This window comes from Vipera berus (assembly GCF_964194415.1).
Source record: "Vipera berus genome assembly, chromosome: 1".
In the NCBI taxonomy this organism is placed as follows: Eukaryota; Metazoa; Chordata; class Lepidosauria; order Squamata; family Viperidae; genus Vipera; species Vipera berus.
In genome coordinates this window covers 320283240-320297492 of record NC_138202.1, presented here as the reverse complement: position 1 = coordinate 320297492, position 14253 = coordinate 320283240, and the positions used below count along the sequence as shown (strand labels likewise).

At 36.7% G+C, this 14253-nt stretch overlaps 1 protein-coding gene across 4 annotated transcripts in view; it reads left to right on the top strand.

Moving 5' to 3' along the window:
* KLHDC3 (kelch domain containing 3) overlaps positions 1-10764 on the top strand; it is a 54185-nt gene extending 43421 nt beyond the window's left edge. For all 4 annotated transcript variants that reach the window (XM_081314706.1, XM_081314707.1, XM_081314709.1 and 1 more), the window contains exons 9-11: positions 7100-7173; positions 7312-7390; positions 8793-10764. In XM_081314706.1, coding sequence (XP_081170832.1) covers positions 7100-7173; positions 7312-7390; positions 8793-8859 — 220 coding nt within the window. In that variant the 3' untranslated portion in view covers positions 8860-10764. The remainder of the gene's footprint in view (positions 1-7099; positions 7174-7311; positions 7391-8792) is intronic.
* The last annotated feature ends 3489 nt before the right edge of the window (positions 10765-14253 follow it).

Genomic DNA, 14253 nt, shown 5'->3' with positions numbered 1-14253 from the left:
AGGGAAGTGTATAGTGGGGTGCCCCAGGGCTCTGTTCTGAGCCCATACTCTTCAGTAACTTCATCAATGATTTGGATGAGGTGAGATGCGGAACTTATCAAATTGTAGACGACACCAAGCTGGCAGGAATAGCCAACACTCCAGAAGATAGGCTTAAGATACAGGAGGATATTGACAGACTTGAACATTGGGTGCTATCTAAGAAAATGAAATTCAGTGGTGAAAAAAGTAAGGTTCTACATTTGGGCAAGAAAAACCAAATATACAGGTATAGAATAGGTGACATCTTTCTCAATAGTAGTAACTGTGAGAGGGATCTCGGAGTCTTAGTAGACAATCACTTCAATATGAGCCAGCAGTGTGCTGCAGCTGCCAAAAAAGCCAACACAGTGCTAGGCTGCATTAACAGAGGGACAGAATCAAGATCATGTGAAGTATTAATACCACTTTACAATGCCTTGGAAAGGCCACACTTGGAATACTGCATCCAGTTTTGGTCACCACCATGTAAAAAAGATGTTGAGACTCTAGAAAGAGTACAGAGAAGAGCAACAAAGATGATCAGGGGACTGGAGGCTAAAACATATAAGGAAAGGTTGCTGGAATTGGGTATGCCTAGTTTAATGAAGAGAAGGGTGAGGGGTGACAGGATAGAAGAGGGAGTCAAGCTATTCTTCAAATCACCTGGAGGCAGGACAAGAAGCAAAGGATGGAAACTAACCAAAGAGAGAAGCAACCTAGAACTAAGGAGAAATTTTCTGAAAGTTAGAACAATTAATCAGTGGAACAACCTGCCTCCAGAAGCTGTGAATGTTCCAACACTGGAAGTTTTTAAGAAGAGACTGGTCAGCCATTTGTCTGAAATGGTATAGGGTTTCCTGCCTGAGCAGAGGGTTGGACTAGATGACCTCCAAGGTCCCTTCCAACTCTATTATTATTAATAATATTAATATTATTAATATTATTATTATTCCTGTAATACAGGTAGTCTTTGACTTACAACTATTTGTTTAGTGACTGTTCAAAGTTACAATGCACTGAAAAAAGTGATTTACAACTATTCCTCACACGTATGAGTGTCACAGCATCCCCACAATCAGGTGATCAAAATTTGGGCATTTGGCAACCTGAATGTATTTACAATGGTTGCAGTATCCTGGATTCATTTTATCACCATTTGTGACCTTCCTAGCTGTTTTCTGGCAAGCAAAATCAATGGAGGAAGCCAGATCCACCCTGATGATTCTCTTAACTGCAGTGATTCGCTTAATAACCATGGCAAAAAGGTCATAAAATTGCGCACGACTTGTTTTATAACACTATGTTTGGCAACCAAAATTTTGGTCTCAGTTATGGTCATAACGTGTGGATTACTTCTATGCTACAAATTGCCTTTTTCCCTCCTAACAAAGACAGGAAATGCATTATGGTTTCCTGATTGTTGGTTACAAAATAAGATTAGATTATTCTGCCTAGAAAGCTTCAAAATTGTGGTAGTCTTTGCAAAGGGTTTTTTTATGTACAAGTAAAGGACAAACCTTTGCAAGAAGTATCAACTTTGTCAAAGCTGAAACTATATGGAAAATGGAAATATGTTGTTATTATTACAGTACTATGTTTTTGCTTTTCATGTTAGGAATGATTTAAAGCTTCTGTGCTTTTATTTTCTGGTGAAACAATGAGAATTTTCACCAATGCATATCTTTTATCCAAGACCTAAAACTGAATACTTCTGCTATAAAAGTAAACCTTTATCTACCTTAAATTTAAATGTTAACTTTCAGTCCTGCAGTGCAGTTTCTAAATTGCTTAAAGAATCTATATCATTTGTGGTCCAAAACATCATTTGCCAAGCTATGCTAAGATCAGTGCAGGCAGACTGTTTCTACAATTGACAGTTCCGTAGCCCCTTTTCTTCAAATTCTTGTTTAATCACACTAATTTAATTCAAGTCATGTTGCTCAATAGTTGTTAAAAGATTTTGTGTAAAAGTGTTTACTTTTTATTGCCATTACTTTTACTCCTCCTATTTTGCTAATTATTTAAGCTTCTCCAGTGATTCACCTCATTGCTTTCTTTTCCATTCGTCCCTGGCCTGTGTTGTCTTTCTTTTTTCTGCCTTGAATCCTGTCTTGATTTAATTAAGAGTTGGTGATTGAATGGTAGCAGGATCTATTTCTTCTGAGACTGATTCCAAGGGCCTCTAGAGAATTGAAAATGTGATATTTTTTTCTAATGTTACTGGATTTATGTGAAAATATTCATTAAGCAGTCTAAAGGAGTTGCTGTTTGCTGAACAAGCTAAGATTATAATTTATCAGGTATCAAGAGTGCTGTTTTGTATTTAAAAGTTGCCAAAAATAAGGAACTAAAGAGTAAAAATATGTAGTTCATTGTCTGATGTTAAAGACCAATAGTGACATGTTAAATACTAGGTACACTATTAGATCCAGTGATATATGGAGTGATTATCTGAATATAATAGGTACAATAAATTTCTATTCTGTAAAGACACTTTATTTGACATTGTTATCTGGAACAGTGGTATACTGAGTGGCAGAATTCAATCTTCTAGACCTAGAAAGAAGTCAGAAGGTGCAATAAACTTAAAATAGTTTAGATCAATATGATCCAGGGTTGCCTCAAATTCCTAAATGCAATGCCTATAAGTATACATATGCTACCAACAATTTATATACTGTCCTTCTAAAAGAGTATGAGCTAATTAATTAAAGAAATTGTTATGGAAGGTTGTTTACCCTTTCTCTGTTCTTCAGAGGAGATATTCTTCATGTGGCCTTTTATACATACCATCAATCCCTTTTTACTGAATGCTAAAATTATAAAAAAGCAAATCTTCACTTCAGAGACTAGTTTATGAAATATAAAATTACATTGAGGTGGAAGGAGAGCAACAGCATGGAAAGAGGGAGAACAGAAACTGAACAGCTATGCAGCAGAGCATGGCTCTAGATAGGACCAAACAAAGCAATTGTTTTAATCATATGTTAGAAAAAAATGGCAGCAATAAAGTGATCCCTCTTTCTTACTCTGTGTGAGGTGTAGTGTTGTGTTCATTCACCTATTTGATGGCATCAGTAGTACTGGATTAAGAGGTCTCTGTCTTCTTGCACGAATAGACAAGATCTTGTCCTTTCATCTTATTTTTTATTTAGAAACTATTTTGAAATATGCCACTTTCACACAGCTAATATTTAGTGATCAGTTCCTACAACACTTTCTCAAAATTTGACATGTGTGCAAAATTTTAGAAAGGGTGGTGCCATTTTATACTGTCAATTGTATTTTTATTGATCTGTTTTTAAATTTTATTTAAACATTTAAACGAGTACCGTACATTGAAGTTGGGCAGCCAATAAATTTTAATAATAATTTTAATAAATCAAAGTATGTTTGCATTGGCATAATGAGGATCTTAGGTGCTATTGAGTCAGACTGATTCAATTCCTTTGTGGACCAATATTTTCAATCTCAATCTGACCCGGGCAATAATCCACAGGTACTGCAGGGACATTCTAATGATACTCTTGATCCCATCCTTCTATCTTATCCATTGTTTTTATGTTCTTATACTTTTGAGATATAACATGAAAGTATAAATTTGCTCACTTTTGCTCAACATTATACAGAGTTTGAAAGCATTTTATTTTCATGAAAGCAAGGAAATTTTTTTCACCGTGCCTTCATTAAAATTTTGTATGCCAAATTGTTTTGGACCCAAATCTAGTCATTGGGTGCTACTTTAGTTGGACTTCTTAACCAGAAACTCTAGAAGGGTCTATCTATATACTACTAAAACTCTTGATTCCTCTAATCTTTAACTGAGTGAAACAGTGTACTACGGGGCAAACCCTTTTGAATCTTATGTACCTCAAATGGGCAAATTTACAGAATGCCGCCAACATTCAGGACCCAGGACTCCTTTGGAATTGAAATTTGGCAAATTTTATAAAACAGTTTATGTCATAAACATTATCATAATAGCTCAACATAATTCAAAATGTCATAAAATATTTCCTGCACTGATGTTTGACTCTGCTATATAGGCAGATACATCTTTTCCACTGAAGGTAGTATATTAGGACTTCTGTTATTGTTGAAAGCTTTGAGGAAACCGGTAAGGAAATATCTCTGAAAGGATGACCCAAGGGGTAATGGGTTGTCTAGTAAAGAAATCACATTATACACTAGGTAATTGCTGTTGTTACTCTGAAGGTTAATTTATCCAAACTCACAGCACAATCTAGCTATGTGTCAGCTTCTCTAAGTAAACCAGTCCAAGCAATCTGCTCCACAGGAACATTAAAACTACTTTTATTGAGACAGAATCAGTTTGGTCTAGTCAGGCTAGAAAGCCGGAGACCCTAGGTTCAAATCCTGCCTTAGTCATGAAAGCCAGCTGGGTGACTTTGGACCAGTTACACACTCTCAGCCCAACCCACCTCACAGGTGTGTAGTTGTAGTTGTGGTGGGGAAAAAGGAGGAATTAAATGCATCACATATGTTAGCTGCCTTGAATTATTTGTAAAAATAATAAAGGCGGTATAGAAATAAATAAATAACAGAATTTTGCAAGTCTTCCTGTGCTGTACTTTGCCCTCTTATAGTTCAGTGAATTAGGGAACTGTCTGAGTTGCTTCCAAAATGTTTTACCCCTTTTCGCTTTGGCAGTGGAGCTTTCATATCTCTTCAAGTTCATCTTCATTACTATCTTTATCATGCCAGAAGTGATCATGTATAAGTGGGTATCAGCAAACGGATGACACCAATCCGTCTGGCGTCACATAAAACAGCATCACCCAGCTAGAATCACATATTGAGAAAGGAGCAGTAGAAGCACTCTAAAACAGTGCTTTTGATCTATAAACTCCCAGCAGGCAGTCTAGAAAGATACCATGGCCAGTGATATCAAAGGCTGCTAACCAAGAGGGGTATTCTATCCCTAGCCAAGATTACCAAGTAGAACAACCCAGTCTTGGGCCTATGCCCAGGCCTGAAGCTAGACTGAACCTTGTCTAGATAATCTACTTTGTAGGGTATTTTGTGACTGAATCCCTACCACATGCTCAGTAACATTTCAGAGAAGGTTGGAGACGGACTGATATTTACTAAACTCAACTGGATCCAGAGAAAGGATCTTAAGAATGAGGACGTACCACAGCCTCTTTCAAGACTGAAGGTATAAGAAATGCCAAATACTAATGCTTCAAAGGAGAGTTTCGCAAAATATATTTCCATAGTAGTTACTTAGTATTAAATGTGTATTTTTCCTAAAAGCCTTAAAGTTGATTAACTATAATTTAATTCAGTCTGGCTGTTTCGGTACCTTGAGCTTAGTGCAAGGCAACAAGAAAAAAAAATCTTAACTGCTTTCTTTGCCTGCGATCCTATTTTCTTAATTACTTAACTCTTAAAAATATATATATTTAAAAAGAGTGCCTTGCATATTAAGACTCTTGCTTTAGATCTTATTTGAATTTTTTAAAGAAACAATGTTCTCATATATGAATGAATGATTTCAACTTCAGAGAAGAAAGTAAATGTTCCTGATGCCTGGGAGTAATCTAATAGGATTCCCCCACCCCCACCTTCAAAGTTGGTAGCCTGCTAGGAGTCTCTACGACCTTCTGTGATAATGAAATCTCCAGATGTTGCCAGAACATCCGGTCCTGCCTGTTGTGGGGGTAGTGACGAAAGCTTTATTTGTTTGCTAGGGGAGCAGAGAGGCTGGAGAAATCAAAGTAACAGAAGTGTAAGTGATTCTGTAAACAGATCAAGCTATATATTTCCTTTTTCTGACATGCTTATGCTTCTTCTCTCTTAAACTATGGATGCTGGATCCTCTGCCCTTGCTTATTCTGGGCATTCTTTTGTGTCCATTTAGAAACTTATGAAAAAATATTACATAATCATCTTTCACCTTAATATTACTATTAAGTCTAGTAATATTAACAAAGAACAGAAGAATTCAAATCTCTCTAAAGCTAGAATAAAATAGATATCAGTGGAAAATTCACATATAAATGGTGTGAACAAAGGCTATCGACAAAGCCTTTTCAGGGAAAGATCTGTCTGTACATGAGGGAACACCATGTTGCTAGCTTTCCAAAATGTTGTTCAGTATGGGACATGGCAGACCTACACATGCAGAGAGTAAAGTGTAATATATACTTGGGCTATGCAGTGCTTCAGATTCAGTCTTCAAAAGGTACTTCAGAGTGTGCAGGAGGACAACATACCATCTGTCTGCAATATTTTGAAGCAACTCCCTTTCCCCCCAGGATTGTGCAGCTGTGCAGCCTCAATATCTACTGTATTTAGGGGGGGGGAATCATGAGGCACAAATGCCAGACCTGCAGAAGAAGCAGGAGATGCTAGGAAGGCAATATTAGGTGGGTAACTAAAAGCAAGTAGCGAAGGCCTCAGTAGCTATTTCACATTTAGGATTTTTTTTAACCCATTGTCTAAATATGCTGAAAGTTAAATCCTTAATTCACTCCTGCATTTATTCTTGCCTATTGTTCCCTTGGGAAAACAGAAATTAAAGCATCTTCTCCCATTCTTCCCTTGGGGAATTTTCTATGTAATTAATTTTACAAGCCAGTTTTGTCAAATAATTTGATTTCAATCAGGTTTACTTGATTTCAGAGTTCCATAAATAAAACTGTTATTATCAAACTTTAGAACTCTGTTAACTATAAACATATAGAACTCCCAAGTGTCTACAAGCTATAATTACACCAAAGAACTATTATAAAATTTTTTTGAGGGATAACATACACTGGATATAAACCCCAAGTAAATTCTTTCCAAAATTGATTTTCTATGTTTGGAAATTCTCCAGTACCACATTTGATACTGTGACTTGATGTGGTATGATCAGTAATTTTCCTATTCCACCTTTGTTTTTCTTTGGATTTTTAACAGTTCTGATAATGACTCCTTGGGAATTTAGAATCTTGCAATTATTTAAAAACTCTGTCCTAATAAAAGCACTAGCTTGAAATAGATTTTTTTTTATGTTCCAATTCACAAAACTTTTTCAGTGATTGATAAGATCCTTTTTTTATTTCTACAGCCCATCTCCAGAAGAAGGCATGGGAGATGAATTTGACCTGATGGATCACTCAGATTTGTACATCTTAGACTTCAGTATGTGAATATTTTCTCATTATCAATAACTACCTTGTTCAAATCTCTTGTTTTTTAAAAAAATGTCCGACTCAATGTTGTAGATGATTTAGTTTTTAATTATTGGATATCACGTACTGTGTATTACTCTTTTTTCAGGTCCCAGCTTAAAAACGCTATGTAAACTGGCAGTGATCCAGTACAATTTGGACCAGTCTTGTCTCCCTCATGATATAAGGTAAAATATTTGACCTTATGGAAATACGTTCAGTATCTCTGCTCACAGAGTCTTAGCAGTGTAAGTAGCTGCCCTAGCATAGTGGTGCTCACTGAGAGAAACTCTACAGATGTTCTGACAGATCAAATTTGAGACTTCACATATAAGGCACATACTCTGCAACTTATGCACTTTGCCCACAGACATTTATGGAAGAGGGGAGCAACTGGCTTTCATTGTGACTTTATGAGAAAAATTCTGTAGCTTACATCCTTACTTCCAACAATGGTTTGCATCTTGACACATCTCATCACTATTTTGCCATCATGGTTTATAGCAGGTCTGTGTGCAGTTTACCATGGATGTTTTTAGTGTTATCATTTCTCCATTATTCAGTGATAGTTGGAAAATCTTGCCTGTTGCTCTACTGTATTATGCTTGTATATTAAGTCATGGCTCCTTCTTTAAGGGATGGCCCTTAAAGACCATCCAGAAATTATAACTGATCCAGTTTTGAGCACTCCATGGTTTGCCCATGTAACAGTGGTGCTGTGGGAGCTGTTGGCTTCCAGTTTTTTTCAAGATACAATTTAAGGTACTGAATATCTCACATGAGCTGGCTTACAGGATGTGTGCAAAATCCAAGCTCTATGACTCCTAGGGAACTGAAATTTGGTAAACTTTATAAAACATTTTATGACATAAACATCATAAAACCGTTTATGACATAACATAAAATGATATAAAACATTCCCTGTGCTGATATTTGACTGGGCTATACAGTTCAACGTGAGCTATTTTCAAGGCAGATACATCTCTGAATGTATCTGTTTTTCCAGTGAAGGCAGTATTCTAGAAGCTCTGTTATTGTTGAAGACATCGAAGAATCTGGATAAGGAAATATCTCTGAAAGATAATCCAATTGGACATAGGTTGTCTAATCACCTTTAAAATCCTGAATGGCACAGGATCAGGTTAACTGAGGAACTGTCTCTTCCAGAGGGTATCTGCATGGAGTTTGATAGAGTGGCTCCCTCAGGTCCCTTCCCTTAAATGTTGCCATCTAATAGAACCTAGGTAATATGCTGAGTAACGGTCCTGCCCTTTGAAATACCCTTTTCTCTGAAATCAGGCAAACCTCTACTTTTTTGATCCTCAAAAAAGTCATCAAGTTCTGGCTTTTCCCACCAGCCTTTAGGTAGTATGAAATTGGAGCACAGTAAATTTCTAGCTTTTTTTCTGAATACAGTATGTGGGAATGTGTTGTGCTTGAAGGCATCAGGATGGACTTTTTTATTTGGTTTTTATTGCTTTGTTATTGCTCATGAATACCCAGAGAAATGCTGCAGTAGATGGGGTGGGATGGGGCTCTACTAATCTTATATAAATGAAATAAAATAAATCTGATCTGTTGTCTTTTCAGATGGGAGCTTTCAGCAATGACAACTAACAGCAACATCAGCCGTCCAATTCTTTCTTCCCATGGATAATTTGGTATCATGCTCCTAACTGCCTTCAACTCCTTACCTTGCAAATGTCACCTTCTGTCTTCCTCCCTGTGCATGAAAGTTCAGCTTATTCAAAAAAGGAGCACTATTTCAATACAAATATCTCTTTACTGACCAATGTTGGGAGGCTTCTTGTTGCCTATCCCACTGCCACACTAGTTGCAGCTATAACTTTGCCAAAACCTTGATTTTTAAGGTAGCATGCATGCAGAATCAGATAATGCATACTACAGAAAAGGACGCCAGATGTGTTTTTGCTCTCATAGCTGAAGGTTACATCTGACAGCCATCTACTGGTATAGTATCATTTATTAGAGTCAAAGGAAATATAAATCTCAGGATTGTTACAAGAACAGCATATGTTTCATATGCGCTACAGAATCAAAGGTGAACAAAGCAAGGACTCATCAGAATTCAGCTTCTCTATGTCTCAGCAATTTTGAGTGCCTAGCTCTCAGTATTAATGTAAGAACTGAACTGGTGCCCTATCTTAAGCCATTTTCTTTGCTTCCCTGAGCATAGAAAAAATTGCCTAGTCTTATACATTTGGGGGTTTGACCAGCTTGTTTTCGGCAATGGGCACCTGGACGATCTCCATATGATACTTAAGCACTTGCCACCTTTACAGTGGTACAGATCAGAGTCTTCAGTGGAAGAAAGTAGGATGATGACTATCTGACCAAGCAAGGAGTGGCATCCAACATCCTGTAAGACTGAATCATTTTTTCTCTCTCTGTTATGGGAGTATTCATCACAAGATCTGAAATGCTATCACCCAGTTTGATATGTACAAGCAAAAGCTCTGAATTTATAAATACCAGGGTAGGGAAAGACAGTACTTTATATGCCTAGAGGACAAGTGGTGGACTAATGCAGAGGGTATGAGGATTTAAAGTCTGCAGTCCACAAATTAAGACTCTAATTGAAAAAAAATGTATACATTAGTAGCTAAGGAGTGAGCTGGAGTGTTATCAGTTCAAATCTTGCTGTGGCCATGGACTTGCTAAACATTGCCGGGCAAGCCACACTTGGTTTCAGCCTCACATCAGAAATATAGGAGTAACACGTTCTTGCCATATGGGAATATTGTAATGATTACAATATACAATAAGTGAAATGTTTTGAATATTCAAAAGTGCTATATAAATGCTGCATATTTATTAAAATTGAGTTTCTTCATTACTCTTATTAAACAAGGCTTTTAACCAGTTAGGGTAATCCAAGTGCCTTAAAATTGCCTAATTCAATTGCTCCATGAGATTATTTAACCTGGTATCAAAACAGGACAGTATTTATATTAATCTTTTGGGGGGAGGTTATTTACCACAAGTTTAATTTCATCCATCCTCAAAATAACAGTGTGTGTTGCATTGCATGAAAAAGGTGGCCTTATAAACATAACAGTATAAGAAAAATAAAAATTAATATAGGCAGTGTAGTAAACCTATATACTGTACACATATGCATAGATTAGATTTCTTACAAATGCATGTATATTACATTAAACATGAATATGAATGAGGCCAACACAAAACCATTTCTGCACATGCAACTTGTTCCTCAGTTTTCACTTCTATAAAAAGTATACAAGTTTTATCACCTGATAAAAGAATAAGCTATCATAGAGCTCAGCACCTCAGGATAATATTTATATTATCTTAAAACATAATGCAGCTCATTTGTCCAACTACCACTGAATTTGTCAGAACTAGACAATGTTTATTACAACATGATAAAGAAGGACTGATCCAGATACCCCATTTGATTTTTTTCAGTTTTCTTTTACCATATACCTTTTATTCTTGAATGGACTTGGTTAAACGAAAGCAGAATGTTTGTAGGCTAATTTTTTCCTGTATTAATCATCAGCCGTCTCACACAATTCTTAAGAAGTATTATCCGTTGTTCCTTTCAGATTTAACTAGTAGGAAAAAAAAATGATTTAATATACGGAGACTCCCAAACCTGGTCTGCAAGGCAACCTTGAGATGCTCTTAGTAGTCTTTTCTGAATCAAAAAGAGTTTTTGTATTTGCCCAACAGTCAACAGTTGAGTTAGGATGATAATATTTTTATTATAGGAAACAAACTGGGTTCCTTTTGTTATAATAATAATAATAATAATAATAATAATAATAATAATAATAATAATAATAATAATAATAATAATAATAATAATAATAATAATAATAATAATAATAATAGAAGGGACCTTGGAGGTCATCTAATAATAATTGAAGGGACCTTGGAGGTCATCCAATCCAACCCCCTGCTCAGGCAGGAAATCCTATACCATTTCAGACAAATGGCTGTCCAGTCTCTTCTTAAAAACTTCTAGTGTTGGAGCATTCACAGCTTTTGGAGGCAGGTTGTTCCACTGATTAATTGTTCTGTCAGAAAATTTCTGCTTAGTTCTAGGTTGCTTCTCTCTTTGGTTAGTTTCTATCCGTTGCTTCTTGTCCTGCCTTCAGGTGCTTTGGAGATAGGCTTAAGATACAAAAGGATCTTGACAGACTTGCACATTGGGTGGTATCTAACAAAATGAAATTCAGTGGTGAAAAAAGTAAGGTTTTACACTGAAGGAAGAAAAACCAAATGCACAGGTATAGTATAGGTGGTTTTTCTTGCCTCAGTGTAAAACCTTACTTTTTTCACCATTGAATTTCATTTTGTTAGATAGCACCCAATTTCAAGTCTGTCAAAATCCTTCTGAATCTTAAGCCTATCTTCTGGGGTGTTGGCTATTCCTGCCAGCTTAGTGTCATCTGCACATTTGATGAATTCCCCATCTATCCCCTCATCCAAATCATTGATGAAGATGTTGAAGAGCACTGGGCCCAGAACAGAGCCCTAGGGTACCCCACTACACACTTTCTTCCATGTAGATGCAGTTCCATTGAGGACCACATGCTGAGTTCGGCCGGTCAGCCAACTACGAATCCATCTGGCGGTGATGCTGTCTAACCCACATTTTTCTATCTTATCAAGTAGTAGGTTGTGGTCTATTTTATCAAATGCCTTACTGAAATCCAAGTAAATTAGCATTCCTCTAGTCCACTAAGTTTGTCACCTGGTCAAAGAATGCAATAAGATTTGTCTGGCTTGATCTGTTTTTGACAAACCTATGTTGGCTTTTGGTAATGACTTTGTTTGCCTCTAGGTGTTCTCTGATTCATTGCTTGATTATCTTTTCCAAGATCTTGCCAGGTATTGAGGTCAGGCTGATAGGTCTGTAGTTTCCTGGATCCATTTTCCCCCTTTTTTTGAAGATGGGAACTACATCAGCTCTTTTCCAGTCCTCTGGTAGTTCCCCAGTGCTCCAGGATCTTTGAAAGATAGTTCATCTGCCAGTTCCTTCAGAACCTTGGGGTGTAGTCCATCTGGTCCTAGTGATTTGAACTCGTCTAGGGTGGACAGGTGCTCATTTACTGTTTTCTTACCTATCTTAACTTGTATTTCTAATCTGTTTTTTACAGTACTGTTTTGATAGGTTGGACTGTTTTTTCCCTTTGTGTAAATACAGATGCAAAAATTGAGTTAAGTAGTTCTGCTTTCTCCCTGTTGCTTGTCACCTTCGTGCCACTTTCTCCCACTAGTGGACCAATCGTTTCCTTAACTTTTTTCTTGTTTTTTACATGTTGAAAGAAGCTTTTTTTCTTATTTTTGACTTTTGTTGCATGCCTTAGTTCATTTTGAGCTTCAGCTTTCCTCACTCCTTTGCAGGCTCGGGCTATTTGCTGATATTCTACTTTAGTTATGTGCCCTTCTTTCCACTTTTTATACTTGTCCTTTTTGTCTTTCAATTTATCAGAGAGTTCTTTATGCAGCCATGCTGGTTTCTTTTGAGAGCTGTTAGAGAATCATAAGGAAAATTTTCAGTGGGATTTGGACAACAGTGCATACACTCATAATGTGTTGTTGAATAAAGTTGTCACAACTTTAAAAATAGAATAACTTTGGAGACTTGTGAACACAGCTTGGAAGAGAGTTACCTTTTTTGGCTCTGCTAAAACAAACGTATCGCATATTTACTGGGTTGGGGGAAAAATAAAAACTTACAAAACTTGCTTGCCGCAGGTGAAAGTGGAATGAGCCTCAGAACGCTTCTTCCATGAGACCAATGCCTCAGGTCGAGGGCATTTTTCCTGAGTTCTGGTCTACTGCACATTCTTGCAGAAAGATGCATGCATCATAACCCGCCTCAGGTTTGTGCAATGCAGAACACTGATATATCAATAGTGAAACAAAATCCATTTGCCAAGTCACTTGCTTTTGTAAGTGGGCAGACATTTTGTTCCTTCTCTTTTTTTCACAAAAAAATACATTTTTTAAAAATAGGTAAATACTGGAGAAGTCTGAACTCTGCATCCTTCTTGGGAAAGTTTAAGAAGAGAAAGCTACTCAACATATTCCTAATAAGCAGGAAGGTTTGTGTACATTTTAATTAGCAGTCCTTCCAGTCCATGCAATTTTAAAGATCACTTTCCTAAAACTGAAATTTTCAATATATTCTCCTCACAGTTCTCTGATTAAAATATCCCAACCTGAAACACATTTCTTCTAGGTAGATAATTGAATCAGGATCGAGGAGGCTTGACTAGAATATTGTCTGGTCAAGATACAGAACCCACAGCACTGAGATTCAGGCCATATGAGACTTACCACAAATTATAATTCTAAATAATAATTAGAATTGCTGGTGAAAACTGGCACCCAACCCACATTTCAGTGTCAAAGCTTGAGCATGGAATTTATGAAAAGATTATGAGAAAGAGCTGGACTTTCATTCCTATAAAAGCACCACTTAGAATCAATCCATTGAATGAAGAAATGCCCTATCAGGGTGTCCAGTCCAGTGCTCTGACACATATATTAAACTTATTATCCAGGCGTGGAACCTCAAACACCTTCATACATAATGAGACAGAAAAAAGCACAGGAAATCCCAGAGTTATACATTTGATTTATATTCCATGTTGTGCCAGAGGGTGCCTACAGCAGGTCAGGTTGTAAGACGTAATTGACATCTTTAGAGAAGTAAGCCTAAAAGGAGAGGAAATCTCTCATAATCTTTGAGGAATAAACAGAATGAGTGATGGATGCTTGTTGAGAGAAGAACAAATGACCAGGGGTGAGGGGAATGCAATGGGAGGATCAAGGCAAAAGACAATATGAGAATTTTTAAACAATTTTTAAACGCAGAATTTCTTAAAAAAAACAACAACACTGTTACAATGTATTCTTCCAAAAGAAAATTTGTTTTCTTTGAGCTTATTGCAAGTACCACCTGGGTGACCCAAAATTCTGATACAAAAAAGGGGATATTTGCACTTTCACTTTGCTGCCTCATTCTTAATTTCTTACACTTCCATTACTT